General features: G+C 47.6%; 1 protein-coding gene across 3 annotated transcripts in view; it reads right to left on the minus strand.

The window, feature by feature from the left end:
• RB1 (RB transcriptional corepressor 1) overlaps positions 1–16145 on the minus strand; it is a 2466185-nt gene that overhangs the window by 1599587 nt on the left and 850453 nt on the right. For all 3 annotated transcript variants that reach the window (XM_069639386.1, XM_069639387.1, XM_069639388.1), the window contains exon 12: positions 5983–6070. In XM_069639386.1, the coding sequence (XP_069495487.1) occupies positions 5983–6070 (88 nt within the window). The remainder of the gene's footprint in view (positions 1–5982; positions 6071–16145) is intronic.

Below are 16145 nucleotides of genomic sequence, written 5' to 3' on the forward strand. Positions count from 1 at the left end.
AGACACAGTGAGCGTTACGCTGCAGGAGTGCAGAATAACACGAAGCGTGTTCTGTTCCAAGGGTGTGGTTTAAATAGCCTAAAAAGTAATCCCTCCAACCACACACTTTCAAAGTAGTTCCAGATAAAGTAGTCCCTCCGGTATGCCTCAGACTAGGCTGCAAATGGTCCCTCTTCTCCTGCAGACTGTTTTGCTTGAGAGGGCAGCATGAGCCTGGCGCCAACAGCACCAGGACTGAGTCCAGGAAGCCCTTGCATAGTCCTTTGGGGCCTCAAAGGTCCCCATATGTGCTATTACCTGGGGCAGATTGGTCTGCTCTCGCTGTTTGGGGGCAAGTACCGTGACATATAGCGTGATCTCCGTGCCATTTTAAGTGATACGTCCAGCCTTCTGGGCTGCTGCTAGGATTCGCTCCTTCACAGTTAAGCTATGCATTGCAACCAGGACATCCCGGGGCCTGGCACCTGGGTCCGTACGTTTGGGGCCCACTCTATGGATCCTGTTGAAGACAATGTCGTCTGACCCGGGATCCTCTAGGATGTTGGCAAAAATATCCTTCACTGCTTGGGGGAGGTCTTGATCCAAGGTGGTCTCAGGGAGGGCCTTTATCCGAATGTTCGAGCGCCTAGATCTGTTTTCCAGGTCCTTGACCTGGAGTTCCAAGTTATGAGTGTCAGTCGCCAGCGTATCCAGGAGTATCTCAGTTTTCCTTGCGTCTTCGGCGATGTCCTGGATCGCCCTCCCCTTGTGTCGACCCTTTCCTCTATCTTATTAATGTCTCTTTTGATCTCCTGGAGGCTTTCCGCCACATCTTCCCTGATGGCGCCCATTGGCTTTTGTCCGGCCGTGGTGATCTTATCCACTATGTCGGCCAGCAGAAGCTTCAGAACTGCCTGGGTGACCGGTTGTTCCAGCACATTCGTGTCCGCTGGAGGGTCCACTGCGGGAGCCTTGGTAGAGGATGCTAGTTGGGTCTCCTCTGAATCCTTGGCCCATAGCTTAGTGAGAGCATTGTCCTGCGGTCTCCTGGGGGGCCTTTGAGGTACCTGGGGGACCCTAGGCTTATTCTTAGACATGCTGCCGGGTGCTCCGGGTGACGTGATCAGAAGTTGGGGATCCGGCCCCCCGCAAGGCCAGATGGATATAAATTGATGCTGTTCCAAGGAGCCATGGGTCCGATGCTCCCCACTGTGCCCGCCACACCTACCCACAGCCGGCGGCGGTCCGGATGAATGGAGGACTGCAAATTATGGTGCTAGGGTGAAGTTGACTGGAGCACCCAAAGTTCTATGACGCTGCGCAGGAACCACCAGGCCGCCCCAACCGTTTACAGGTCGTGTATCCCCCTGCGCCAACCAGCGCAAGCATGAAGAATTGTGGGGGCCCCGAGAAACTGTGGCATCAGCAGCGAGGAGACGAATGGCGGGGAGCAGGCAGATCCCAAGGTGAAGAGGTCCGTGCACAAAGCTGTTATTGCTGCACAGGGCGGAAGGGAGGCCCCCCCCCACCGACTTGACGAGCGTACCTGTGATTCTGGTCCCGGGGGGGGGGGCACGGGGGGGGCCCACCCCCGACAGCCTCCCCCACACCGCTGGCCGTTCCAAGTCCCGTCAGTCGCTGCCTCCGGGATCGACACGGGGGGAGGGGCAGCCTGCTGCGGGCCCTGCCTCTTTACTCCGAGGCCTTCACTGAGCGCCCCCTCCCAAGCTCGCCGATGTGTCGCCACCTGGGGTGGGCAGGCCGCTGCAGCCACCTTCTCAGCACCTCCGCTCCACCCCGATGTCGGCAGCCACCTGGCCCCCCAGGGGGAAGACCACTTCCCCCTGCTATTACCGAGGCACGGACCGCCTCGCAACCTCGGCGGGCTGATGAGCGCCCTTTGCCCTACAGCCAGTGCGTCCCAGGCGTGTAGCAGTCACTGGGCTCCGATTCCCACCGGGGCGCCTTGCGGACACAGGCCGCCGATAACCAGTGCTCGGTCCTAAGAACGCCACAAGAAAAAAGGCACAGATGACCCGGAGTTGCTCCTCCACTGCTGGGGACATCCCCGTCCCTGTGTTCTGTCGCCTGGGGTGGGCTGCGCCGTTATAAAAACAAAGGAATCGGGTCTCGGGGGCCAGAGGTCACTGGCCACGGTGCTCAGAGCATCGCGGCCATCTTGGAATTGGCATTGGCAGATTTTAACGCCATACTGCCAGCCGAGAAAACGTTCTTGGCCAAAGCATCGTAGCGTTATCATCCCTGTCCTGCGGGATTGTGGGATAGGCATTCTGTTTTCCAGAAGAAGTGCCCGCCTGCACTACCAGGCTTTCTGGTGTGGGATGCTTTGATAGATACAGTGGGTAGGTACAAGCAGCTCTGTATTTGGTTGTAAGCTTCTTATTTACGGCCAGAATGACCTCAGGTGTTTAACAATAAGAAGCTACCCTTCTCTTTAAAGCCTGATGAAATGGGACAATTGGGTCCTCCTCTGGTCGCTTGTCCAGTAGGTCTTAAGTCATCCTGTCCGAAAACAGGTGTGGGTCTGGACCAACCCATATACTCCATAACTCTTGCCATGAGCTGTCTATACATCACCTCGTCATGATCACCTGGATCTGCCTTACCAAAATCAACTTCAGGAGAAGTGTCAATACCACTTGCCTTGTGAAGAGACTCCTGCAAGTTTAATATACAAGACTCTTCGGATAGGAGTTCATCCGGTAAAGGTGGTGTCCCATATTCGAGTCCAAAATTCGCCTTTACTCCTCAGAGGTAACCTCTGCATCTTCATAAGTTGAAGAAAGTGTTTTAAAATATGAGGCTTAGGAGTATATGTCTTCTCAAATGAAGGTGGTGCTATAGAGGTCATAATGGGAACCGACAACATCGAAATCGTTGATGTTGATGCCGATGGCCGCGACAATTGTCGAAGGCTTCGAAGATTTCAATGTTGTCGATGGCTTTGATGTTATAATCGAGGTCTTCGATGGTAATGACACAAACAGTGTCAAGGAGGTCGACACTCGAGGCGTCGATGGCTTCTCCTTCGAACTCGACACCAACAGCGTTGAAGGCACATCTTTCAGGCTTGCCCTATGGATTTCTTTTGGCATCAGTGACATTGTTATGTTATGTTTGGAGGAGGTATTCTCTCGAATCGAGGGAATAGATCGCTATTGAGGAGGTTACACAGCCGGGCTCGAAGACACATGGCTCTTAAGTTTCTTATGTCTTTCGACTGGAGCATTGCTTCTAGGTGTTTTTGAGAGGGGCAACGCCGCGTTCTCAAACACCATCATACAGTCTAAACTCCTCCCACTGAGCTGTGGTACTAGACTTAGAGGGGCAAATAATTTGCTTGGTTCAACTACATGAAGTGGACGGCGACCGGTGGCGCCTCTTTCTCCCATGCCTCGAAGACAAGGAATGGTGGGAGCCATTTCCAGAGAGAGAGCGTTTAGATCTATTGTGACGAGGAGACGTCGGTCTCGACTCATCTGACTATTTACGTTTAGACAGGGTATAATAGGGATATTTGAGAGGCTTACCTTTCTCCAACTTCCCTCTATGTTCCCTCAGGACCTTAGCCGTCATCGACAAGGAGTCCTTGCACTCCGAGGGCGGGTGGCTAGATCCTAGACACCACAGACAGCTCCTGTGCAGGTCCGTGACAGACATTTTAGCTCCACAGTCCCGGCACTTTTTAAAACTGGACCGAGGAGTAGATCTGCCGATGTATATGCCATATCGGGTCGAAACACTCGAAGATTTTTCAAAGAATATCGAAGAATTTCTGACTAGAAACTGAGACGTAACCGAAACTGTGAAGCGCAGAAAAACTGAACTGAGGCCAACGGGTGCTGCACATGCTACTTATACCTGTGGTGACGTCGTCGAGACGGAAGCCTCTGAGGGATATTGACTCGACCACGCTTCGACGCACATTGCCCTCTACTGAATTTTTTTTCCCGAGGCAGCAACAAGCAGCTGGATATATATCAAAGACAAGGAATACGTGGGAGGACACAGCCAGTGGTGGTCGAGGATTGGGGACTTTCTTTCAGAGGGATAATTGCTTACTTTTTAACAATTGAGGGATTGGTACAATATGCAGAAGGGTTCCTTCCTAGAATATGCACAGGTGGTAACAGGTTAGCTGCACTGTGGGGAGACGTCCCAAAGGAACTGGCATGGGCCCAGTACTACAGATGATGCTGCAGCTGAATAAAGGAAAAAGGGATTATTTCACAATTATATAGGGTGCTACAGGAGAGAGAATCACAGCATGAATTGGGTGTCACGGTCAAATGGGAGAGCGATATGGGGGTTGCGATACCTGAGAAGACATGGGTTTGCATATGGAAACAAGTTAAAATGGTATCGAGGAATGCAAGGTTCTGGTTGATTCAATTCAACTACTTGCACAGGCTATAAATGACCCCAATGAGACTTCACACTCATTGCTGACCACGATGTGGAGGGATCTCATTGGGATTTTAGCACATGGTGTGGATGTGCCCATTGATATTAACTTACTGGGAGTAGGTGATAACCAGGGTCAATTCTTTAGCGCATGGATCTTAGGAACGTACGCCATTGATTTATTTTTGGGGATTAATAACATGGAGAATAAGGACCAAGACCTGGATAAAGATGGTACAGTTTCTGTTAATTTTAGCCAAGAGATGGAGAGCAATCTCATGGAAGTGCCCCAAGGGCCCAGAGATACAGCTCTGGGTTAGGGATGTTCAATGGTGGGGCCCGGCCAAGTGACATTTTACGTAAACAAAGAGAAATGGAAAAGGAGGGAGGAGAAGGGATGGACTGGGGTCAGATTTTAAACAAGCTCAAATTGTCACCAGACTTAAGACCACCATGAGGAGAGGGGATTTGGGGGTTAGGGGGTGAGGGTGGAGGCAAGGGATGAGGTTGTTATTGAGATATGTATTTTATTGTACAGCATGGGGGACGGGATGCAGGAGGGATCAGTGGGCAGAGGAAGAGATCAGGTATAGGGGAAAAGTGTGGACTACATTTGATACACTGGAAAATTAGCCTGGAAAGGTTGTACAAGATTATATGTACCAGTAATGCTGTACCCAATCTGTAGAGGTTTTACATTGTATTATGAGAAATTTTTTTAAAAAAAAGATGAAAAACCCACCTTCTGCCTTTGGCCTGTAGTCTAATCCTGCAGTGACAAATAGACAAGAAACTGATCCAAGTGACGTAAATACCTTCTCAACAGACCGTTGTTGCACTGAGGCTGTCACATAACAGTGTGAAGAGCTTTGCAAATCAAAATATGTTCTTGCAGCCCCAAAACACATCATGCTTTGAAATCATCCCTCTGTGAATCCATACCAAAGTCAGCAACTAAATATGTGGGGAATGAGGGAGACTATGCAGTTGTTTATTTTTACACTAACTTTCAGCATTTACCATACTAATAGTGTTATTGATCAATTAAGTCTTTAATGTGGCGAGTCTGTTCCTCTTGGACACCCAAAAGACTTATCAGAGTACAACATTCAATTCATGGTGGTGCGATTGTACTTTTGAGATGGTAGGTGAAAGGGAGACACCCACAAATCGAGTATGCACAACATTTCAAATAAACACTTATGTACAAGTTCTCTTATAAACCCATTTATCTGTGCAACTCAGCAGTATTGCACACACATACCTGCCCACTTTTGGCGGTTGACACCGGCCACAGAATCTATTCCCTTACCCGTCCATGCCTGTCCATTGGTGTCAATGGAGATTTCACCAGCAAACGTGAAATCTACATTTTTCACCCACCTTTTCTTTTGAAAAGGTTGACGGGTACACCTTCAGCCAGCAAGGCCTTGCAGCCACCACCCAAACCAAAAAACAACGCTGGGATAGTTTTACTCCACTTTAAATTGGGATAACAAGTGTAGCTAATTTTACACAATGCTCAATCTTAGCATTTGTTATAAAGGGCATTCATTAGGACAACAATGAGTTACTTACATTAAAATACGAAATCAGAGTAGAAGATGGCTTGTCACTTGCTGCAGCTAAAGAGTTCATTAGATGTTGAATGGTGTTCATAGCAGCCCTACAGTAGCAAAACAAATAAAAAAATCCTCTAATGCATCAACCTCAGATTTCTTTTCTGTCCTTTTTGAAGACAGCCACGTCACGTCTTTTACAGAGGCAGCAGTTCCAACTTCACAATAATATAGCTTTGCAGAATTCTCAAGCAATGTAAAAAATGCAATATGAGGTGAAAAGAGGTAGGTGTACAGTTCTCAGTGAATTAAAACTGTAATAACATCTCCCTGGGTACAGATTGGTGTCTGAAGGTATTCATTACTCCCTCCATTCTACCGCATATGGCAACTATTCAAGTTGCAAGCTCCTAGCCGGCCATAAAAAGTTACTTGCTGCCTCAATTCTATACATGCACATAATTTCGTACTCGCTAAGAGTGAAATATCTCTGGCCAATGGCTAGTGGTGGGTGCAAACTTTGCACTTTCTACCCCTACACTTTTCTTCACCTCTGTTTTTCAGAGAAGTCTGATAGTAGCACCTGTTAGGCAGAATACTGTGGAGTCCCCTTAGGGACCACTACACACAATTAAGACAAGTGGTAATACAAGTTCACCTTTGGTACAAGCCTGTACTACACTGTTAAAGTGGTAGCAGTAGCGGAGCAGCCAGACTTATCTCAAGAGCAAATGAGCAGTAGTAGAAATTACACAAAGGACCACAATTACTATGACTCAAGCAAACACGGACTCAAGGTTATTGGTTGAAAAGTAAAAGTACATTTATTTCTAAACCATCTGTTAGTAAAACACTTCACTTCTATTAAATTAAATTCACACGAAAAATACACTACACACAACCAATTCTCTTAGCACAGAACAATTCAAGGTAAGTACCTTACGTTTTGGCGGACCGGTGTTGTGAAACAAAAGATGTTACCTGGAATACATATGCGATAACTTTTTGACAGTTTGGTCTTACTAAAGATACGCGTATCCGCAGAAAGAAATGTTACCGGGGCAAAACACACTTAGCACCTGGGTTAACCAAAGAGAGTTGGGGCAAAAATCATAGGCAATACTTTTGTCAAGGCCGACAGAATCAGAGAACACTTGCTGACAGGAAAACAAAAGTCAATAGGTCGGAGCCAGTGTCAAGTGGAACCGGGTTCCTGTTGTCGAGGATCACACAGACAGTTCAAGATTCAAAGTTGTCAGGAGTACTTGGATATTGTCAACAGAGGAAGCAAAAGTTAGTAGAGGGGAGGAAGACAAGGGCAAGCCTTGGATGAGGAGTAAAAGGCATTCACCCTAGTTCCTTGAAGCTGGACACAGTACCTTATTCAATGAAGAAGCTGGTGCCACTGCAGTTGTTCCTGGTAGCTTCCTGCAGACCCACGGTTCCTGGAGCTTCAGTCGTGGAGACAAGAATGACGACGTCTGGAGGGGTCTGCACTACTCAGGGATAAGGCCAGCAGCAGCGACGGTGAATAAAAGGTGCGCTCCTTTTAAACAGGAGAGGCTCTTCAGATGGCTATCCGGACCACTGCAGCAGGGTGCAGCGATTTCGACCACGAAGAGGATCCTCTGGCTGTGGAAGATGAGCTGGTTGACCCCACAAGGCTCAAGGGAAGACGACTCCGGACTGGATCTTCTCTGGTCATTGAAGGGTAGATAGCTCAGGACTGCAGCAGGGCTTCACCGGGACGGGGTAGTTGCAGCAGCCGTCTTCTTCTCCGCTTCTCTTCGGTTCCTTGTAGTTCCAGTGGCGAGACTGACTTCCAGCAAAGAGTCCTTCCTACCTTTTATGCGAAAATCTCCCATTCACACAGCCTGGCTATCAATCACGGAGCAGGGGGGTTGTCCGGTAGAAGCCCGCCAAAAGACGGTGAACAAAGAAGGCAAACCTGGTTTGCCGCGCAAAGTAAAACACAAGAAGGACTTTAACAAAAAGAAATGGTGAATAAACCCGACCGGAGCCAAAAGAAAGAGTATTAGGTCAAGCGCGTTTATGTTCGAGGCTAATATAATAGCCTAAAACAATACCATGTTTACACAGTATAAACGTGGTAGAAAGGTTAGGGTAGATACCACTGCCACCAGCCAAGTCTAAATGTTAAAAGAGCAAAACAAAGCTCAGAGAGGCACAGACAAAAAGGGATAGGAGTTAACCCTTTCCAGTAGTCCATGTAAGATGGGTTGTACTGGGTCTGTAGTTTAAAGTGACTATGTAAAGTTAATGGCAACTTTACCTTGTTTCTGGGGGACAGTAGTCAGCCCCAGAAAGAGTAGTCATTGGGAAGTCTTAGAGACAACCCTGTGTTACTGCACTGAAGGCGCTGTGTAACACACACAACAAGTTGTGCTCATGGAGTGGTGTGCTCCAGATTCCAAGATCACATGACAAGTAGGAATGCACATGACAAAACACAGGTAAAAGTGGGAAAAAGAGGCATACTCTTACCAAGTGGAAAAAGTAAACTCCAAAAATCCAGCAAAGCTGCTGGGGGACTCACCAGGTGAGGGAAATTAGCCATTGAATGAGAATTATCCCTAACAGCACCTTTTTATTTACAGCTGAAAGAAGCAACATTGTGGAAGACAGTGCTATACAAAACCAGCATGGCTTGCTCTAAGTGTATGTGTTGTGTCTTGTATAGATGGAAACCATGGAGGAGAGTGGATGGATGGATGAACTGGTGAGTGCATGTTGGATAAATGGATTGGTGAGCAGAAAGGTGAGTGTTTGATGATTAAATAGATAAGTTTGCAAAAGAAGGAGAATAGGGTGAGTGCTAGATCTGTTGGTGATAGAGGATGAGTGTTAAATGCATTTATGGATACATTTTTTAGTTATAAAGTTATGTTTGAGTGTTGGATGGATTGGGGAGATTAAGTGGGTGAACATAAGCTGCATGGATGGATTTATGACAAAGTGAATGGTTGAGTGTTGGAAGTTGGATGGATTTAGCTACATGGAGCGGTTTAGCGAGGTTGGGTCGGGTGTACAATATCAAGTTTAAAGCTACTTGCACAAAAAGTCACTCACGCACTTGTGTGAACAGAGGGCAGAACAGTGCATAGCACAGCTCTCTGCATGCATACACATTATAAAACGCCCAAATTACATTTCTACTTACAAGTGGCAAGTGCAAAGTTTGAGCTCTGGTTCTGTGTGTTTGGAAGATTGGTGAGTGAATGAATGAATGCAAGGGTGTGTGTTGAAATGGTTTCATGACAGGGTGGCTCAGTGCTGGATGGATAAACTGGTGGTCAGTGACAAAGTTAGTATGAGGGATGGATGGGCTGCGAGTTGGAGGCGGCATGCAGACGTGCACAGACATGTGGAAGTAAGTGCTCTTCCTCGGTTTGTTAATTGCCCATTTCAGCACTTTCTTTTACAGTCAGTCATTTGCGAACACGTGCAAATATTCAAGATATTGTTATCAGTGAATAACAGCAAATGGCCAGCTCTCCCATTTTTCTGAACATAATAGGCCATTGAATATTGACATTTCTAGCGATTCTCTTGCCCCATTTGAGAGCACAGCAAATCTACCCGTAATTGAGACCAAGTAATGCAAGCCTTTAGGGGAGTGTGCCTTGCTGATTTCTAGATCAGCTGTTCAAGCATCAGCTATTGACCATTTTATATTAGATACGTTTCTTAACTTACAATACTGGAGATGATTATGCAACAATATACGATACAATTGTGCTCCCAAATGTCAGTATTAAATAGTTGAACAGAGGACAGAAACATGGAGATTGTATAGCCATAATTCATAAGGCAACACTCAATCTTTCTATCATTCCGTCCCCTACCTTCATGGAACAGTATGACATAATTCATGCTAGTTAAATGTGAGCTGGATCACAATAGAGTAATGAAAGCTTTACTTTGGTACAAACACGCAGGTTCTGCCGAATAATTGTTCAAAGACTTACATGTATTCCTTAGCTCGGAGGCCTTGGATTGTAAACACTCTTTTAAACTTTGGATGGATTGTGTAAGGGTGCAGAAGTAGACGCGGGACACAAAAGGTGGCATGCTTGTTGGCATAACATTTTATTTAACAGAAAAATAAGAATCCTATCAGTCCCTATAATTAAGAGGAGTTTCCCTGCCTCAAATAAAACTAAGGATGATGTCAGAAATGTCTTCCAAAATCAAATGGTCCACTGTCCTGTGTCCCAAACCCATTTCCGTCCCTCACACTCAAAAGAAAAACTATACAATGGGTTACACCCTGATTCCAGAAGGCTCGATGGTACTTTAGGCAGTTCGTAAATGGGGGAATATTTTCCTTCCCCTGGCCTTCACTTCTCAGACATTTCTTTCCAGTTCAACAAAGGTGAGGGAAATGACTCCCTTCTGCAGGCTTTCCTTTACAGTTCCAAAAAGATGGGGGAAATGTCTCCCTTCTCCAGGCTCTCCTTCAATAGTTTCAACAATGTCTTGAATTTTACCAGAGGAAATATCTTTCCTCCTCTGGTCTGCTCTTGACTTTTGTCAAAGGATATATCTTTCTTCCGCTGGTGTTCTCTTCTCGTTATGTGAGTCCCAGACCCTTTTCTCAGGTGTATGATGTATCTTAATCAGGCCTGGTTAACTAACCTGACAGGCATTGTCTTCCATTTACAATTCTCATAATACATGTAGCCCAGACCCTTCTCTCTCTTCTGGTTTCTTTAGGGTGCGCTCACCCAATATGTCTTTTTTGTTCCTCTGCTGAATCCCACTGGGAGGAGGAAGTTGTTTCCCCACTTGCTCCCCTACCACCGCATCTAGTGGTTCCCAGCGCCTTCCTGGTCCCTCTCTGCGTACAGTCTAGCTTGGTCCACGAGGGTTCCGGTCCTCTGCAACACCGGCAAGCTTCTTTGGCTTCCCCTTGGCTCTCGCGGTCAGCTCTCTGTTTTAGGCAACTACATCACACTGGTTTCTCCCCGCATGTCAGGTCTCGCCTGGACCACTCGGTTGGCTTCCTTCCTGTCACCAGACGCCACGTTTCTCAGCCTTCAGGTGAGTTTAGGCTTTCTCCGCCTTTTCGACACCCACTTTGCTCTCCTGGCGTCCAGGTCTGCAACGCTTGCTCTATGCGCGGCCTCACTTCCCAGCTAGATTGACCCTCTGGGGCAGGACTGAACTTGAGGAAAGCCCTTTGTCCGTTTTTATGGTTAGCCGGCTCTTGAATCCCAAATAGGTAGTATGTGTGTCGTGGTTCTGTGCAGGGCTCTTCACATTGCCCTGCTCTTCTTCATGTCAGTACTAGTGGAGCCATCTACTGCCATACTTTCCGTACTCTTCCTCGTCACATTATTTTTTATCTTATAGACAGTGCTATATTGCATGAAGTAACTACCAGCAGAAAGAGGAGGCATAGAGGATGGGGGTGTGTGGGCCCCATCTGGGTTGTGTAGGGCAGAATGGTAGCGGACATTCTGTGTTTTCCCTTGTTTGTCCTCCCACAGAGGGGATCCCCTCCCATGGGATCATCCTGCTGAGTACCACCCCCAGGGGGTTAATCAGGTAGCGGGCTTGTTGAGATGGATTTCTGAACTCTGACCTAGTGGGCAGAGGTTCAGGAGGCCAGCCTAGTTTCTTGGAACAGGGTAACCTTCAATGCAAGCCAGACCAATCAAGGTAGCTTGGCGGCAGTCAAGACTCGGTCTCAGGAGGGGTGAGGGTGACTGAAAGACCTCAATGAGCACACAGAGTAAAGGACACTTACAAATCACACCCAGTCGCGTGTAGATATATCAAAAATACAAATACATAAATTTCAAGGCCTTTGAGTTTCAATACACAAATCAAATCACAGTAATACTTTTAAACCAACACAATCCCATCTAAATACATATATACAAGACCAATGGGGTCTAAAGGGTTCATTCACAAAATGGGTCCACATCCTAAAAGCGGGAGGAAACAGACAGAGCAAGTAGTCTTTAGTCCATTCTGCATCCAAAACACTCCTAACTAAGAGGCACTCCAACCCCTAAGAAGAGTGGAGCCCATTGCTCAAATGTACATGCAATGTTGGAGCACGCAGTGGTTCAAACGGGCAAACCGGGGTCTCTTCTGGGGTCTGTAGCAGCTCAGGAAGGTGGGTGAGGTGATGAAGAATAATTTCCCACTATTTGAGGAGAGCCTCCACTACAGGGCAGAGTCTATTCCAAGAGTTGGGAATAGTTCGCTAGTTCGCACTAGCAGTGGAAAGGAGGGGGCCCTCAGGGGACACTTGTGCATACAAATTGATGGAGGCGCTAGGGGCCACCGGTTAGGGTTGCGATTAGGCACCGACCCCCGGCGCACTCCGGACCAAACTTCGGCAGTCGAGTCCACTTCGGTTGTAGGTTCAAATGCAGCAATTTGGTGGCCTTCAGCGACAAATATATAGCAATGATTCCCAAAGGTGACAGTGGCGATTTCTCCGCTCCTGGTGGATGGATCAGGCTAGTTTCACTGCAGGCAGCTTCAGGGGCACAAATGCAGCGTACCTGCAAAGCTCGTCACCACGGCTGGGTGACACGGTAACCGCGTATACTCCGGTTCGGGCGCACTTACTTTACTCTAGACCTGGGACATGGGACCGCCAAGTGTACGAAATTCAGTGTGAGAGTGCTGTGAACACAGAGCTAGCGACGTACCAAGTTTCGAGGGCCTCCTCGAAACAGTGGTGGTATCAGGGCAAAGAGTCTGTGTAAGCTGGTCAGCCCAGTGGTTGGCCCAGGGACACTTCCGAGAGAGCTTACTTGCAGGATTTGATGAAGGTGCCAAGAATAGTTGGTCCCACTACTCCAATGGGTCGAAGTGCCTTCGCAGACCTTCTAGTATGACCAGATGCAGAGGGGACCCCACGGGACAACAGCAGGCTCACAGTGCCAAACCTTCCAGCAGGTCACCAGTGGTTCTTCGACTTCTTAGTTTCAGGATACTTGGATCCTATCCTTCGTTCAGTGAGAACTCCAGAGATCGACATGGTATGGGTGTTCGGAGCCCTCTCTTATCCAGAATCTCCTTCGCGCCAAAACAAAGAGGAAACGATGGGAGATCTGCTCACATACAGGCAGACCATACATGGACCAATCACGGACCAGTGGTGGCAGGCATTCACAGCACTCCAGACTCTCCGACACCCAGGATGTGTATTGGGAACCGACATCCCAGCCCACATGCTGGAGGCACACACACAAGGCATGCAGAAGCCCAAATAAGGATCGACCCGGGTTGGCTCGACCTGGGGAAGGTGAAGGGGCAAGATGGCCAAAGAACAGTACAAAGAACCTCATGGCATGGACATTTTGGAGCCAGGCCACCTATTTGTGCAAAACGCGGTAGTCACGGTTTACCTGGCAGGAATGGGTTAAAAATAAACGAAAACGATATGTTGCCCCCAGCCCTGTCCAAGGCACATCTGCAACTCTCCTAAAAAATCCTTCCAGAGTATCTAGGACCTTCGGAAATGACTAATAGACTCAAGTGCACTGTACTGGAAGGTACATTGTACACTTGTTACATGTTGCAGAAAAGTTGCAACACTGAAAAGGACTAAGGGAAACTGGTAGGGAGAATTCTCTGTAAAGGCTAATTTCCCAAACCTAGTGAGTCCCCCAGCAGCTTTGCTGGATTTTTGGGGTTCATTTTTTTCTCCTGCTAAGAGTGAGACTCTTTTTCTCCCACTCTTAGGCATGATTTGATAATGTCCTTTGATTATGTAATGTGTTTTATGGGTTATGGGGTCTTTTACTCCATAGGGCTTCATGTGTTGTTGGTATGTGTGTCATAGTGACCCCCCAAACATAGACTCATACCCTGGGACTGACTACTGTCTCCCAGGGCATGTAAAGTCACCATTGGCTTTATTAGTCTAAAATTGTGAACAGAACCAGTACAAACCATCATATTGGGGAAGTACTGGTAGGGGTAATTCGATTGCCCCAGGGTCTGTTTTTGAAAGGGGGCACTGTCCAGTCCCCCCCTTGTCGAGTTTCTGGCTGGTGGCAGTGGATACCACGCGAAATATTCCACCAGAATATTTCCTATGGGATTTTCCCATTCATTTTAAACGCACCACTTTTTGGTGCAATGTTAAAGATACCGCCAGGTTATTTATTTAATATTTATTCCCCGGTTGGGTCTTTTTGTCAGGACTTGGTTTTAAAATGGCGTTTGTGTTCTCCTCTGAAACTCTAACCCAAGTCGAGCCCTTTGTTCCACTTTTTGGCGGGCTTCTCCACTGAAGCCCTCCAAATGGTGCCACTCTGTCTGGGGTCTACAGGATGTGTGGGAGGGGGATTAGGCACCTTGGACTGAGTTGCCTTGGCAACTCAAGTTGCACTCGTGTGATTGGCCCAGTGGTGAGCCGCCCGGCTCACCACTTAGCATGTTTGAGTGATAGCTAGGCTGATGAATGGGGGTTTTGCTCCATAAAAGCAGGGCTTTGGGGACTGGAACTTCAGAAGTCGCCACAGGACCCAAGAATCCGAAGAGGGAAGAAGCTGAGCCATCTGCAACGACAACACCACCGGTGAAGCCCTGCTGCAACTACCGCACTACTTTCCAGACGACAAGAGAAGATCTTCTGCTGGATGAGTCTTCTTCCTTTGAGCTGGTAGGACCAACCAGTTCACCCCTTTCGCCTTCCAAAGACGTCCCTTGGTCTAATCGCCTGTGCCAAGCACCCTGGCAGCCGGATAGCCAAGCTTCACCACTTTGACGGCGAATAAAAGGAATGCACCTTTTATCGACAAACTCCGCGGCTGGTTTCATCCCTGTGCAGTGCAACGACTCCACGTTTCCTCCTCGATGAGATCCTCTCTTCCCCTGGTCGATACAACGAACTGCAACCACTGCCAGGAACAACTGCCACTGCTGGAGCTTCCTCTTTCTTAAGGTACTGTGTCCTGCCTGGCCTCCCTTTCTTCGGTTTGCCTAAGGTGACCCTTAAATCCTTGGCTTGCCAACTGGGTTGGCCCCAGACCTTCTAACTTTACCTTCTTGAATCACCCCAACCTCTTTTCAACATTCTGCAAAGACTTTTAGTGCATTTTAAACCGTGTGATCCTGGGCACATTTCGCTTTGCTCCCTTTAAAGTGGGCCTGGCCTATGAACTTTGGCTCTACAGTATTTACTGCCTTTATTCCTTTGCTGAGAACTCCTAAAAGTGTTCGGACCTGTTTTATTTCTATGCTCTGCCTTTTTCTCTCCCTTTAACTGAACTATTGGAGTACCATCAGGTTATGCGCTCACATCGGTTTAACAAATCGTGGTGTTTTAACTCTGACTTGTCTAATAGTTATCCAGGGAGGTGTGTATACTTTACCTGGCTGTGTTTTAACTTGCTTTTGATTTAGAGTGCTAGTATATTGCCTAAAATGTGTTTTAAATAAATAATTATATACTTTTTTATACAAAGCTCTGGTCAGTGTGTGTTTGCTCTACTGTGTTTTTAGTCCTATTGTGTATACTCTATATACTGCCCTACTTTTCTTGAGAGAGGTCTGACTGCTCAACCACAGCTACCAGGTAAATCTGGGTGGTACAGACTGCTACCAATTGGGTTTACTGCTTACTCCTGTGGTCTTAATCTTTTTGCAGTGTTCCCCAAGGGAACTGCACAGGATTCTGCCTAACAGAAACTTGTTTAGCAACCTTGGATCTAATATCAGTGTCCAAACCCCTGACTTGCTGTACAGTGACTTTTTCCTTACCAGGAAGTAGTGGGTCTAGACTCCTCTGTCCAGCTCGTCCTTTGTAACCTTCTCTACTGTGCCCTTTAGCTGCAGAGCTTGTACTTGCTGTACCAAGAAGTGCTGCAAATTTTCTGGTTTGTGGGTGGGAGGAATGTCTGGTTGAAAGTCCATTAACTCCAGCAAGTGGCCCTACTGGAGGAGGGATAGCACCCATTCGCCGGTTGTGAGGTTTGCCCATTCTCAGACGAACCTTGACAGTCATTCTCCCACGGGGATGCCGGAGCGGGAGGACCTGGCTCTGGGCTGGTCATGTCGGTTTGCCGGACTGGCCCCTAGATTGGGCCGAGCCACAGCGCTGCTGCTATTCCCCTGTAGGGCTGGGATTTATTTCTGTACTGGTCCCCTGATCAGTACAGGGTCTTGAAAGAGGAGGGAGACTGGTAC

This window comes from Ambystoma mexicanum, chromosome 7q (assembly GCF_040938575.1).
Source record: "Ambystoma mexicanum isolate Mex_15411 chromosome 7q, UKY_AmexF1_1, whole genome shotgun sequence".
Classification (NCBI taxonomy): Eukaryota; Metazoa; Chordata; class Amphibia; order Caudata; family Ambystomatidae; genus Ambystoma; species Ambystoma mexicanum.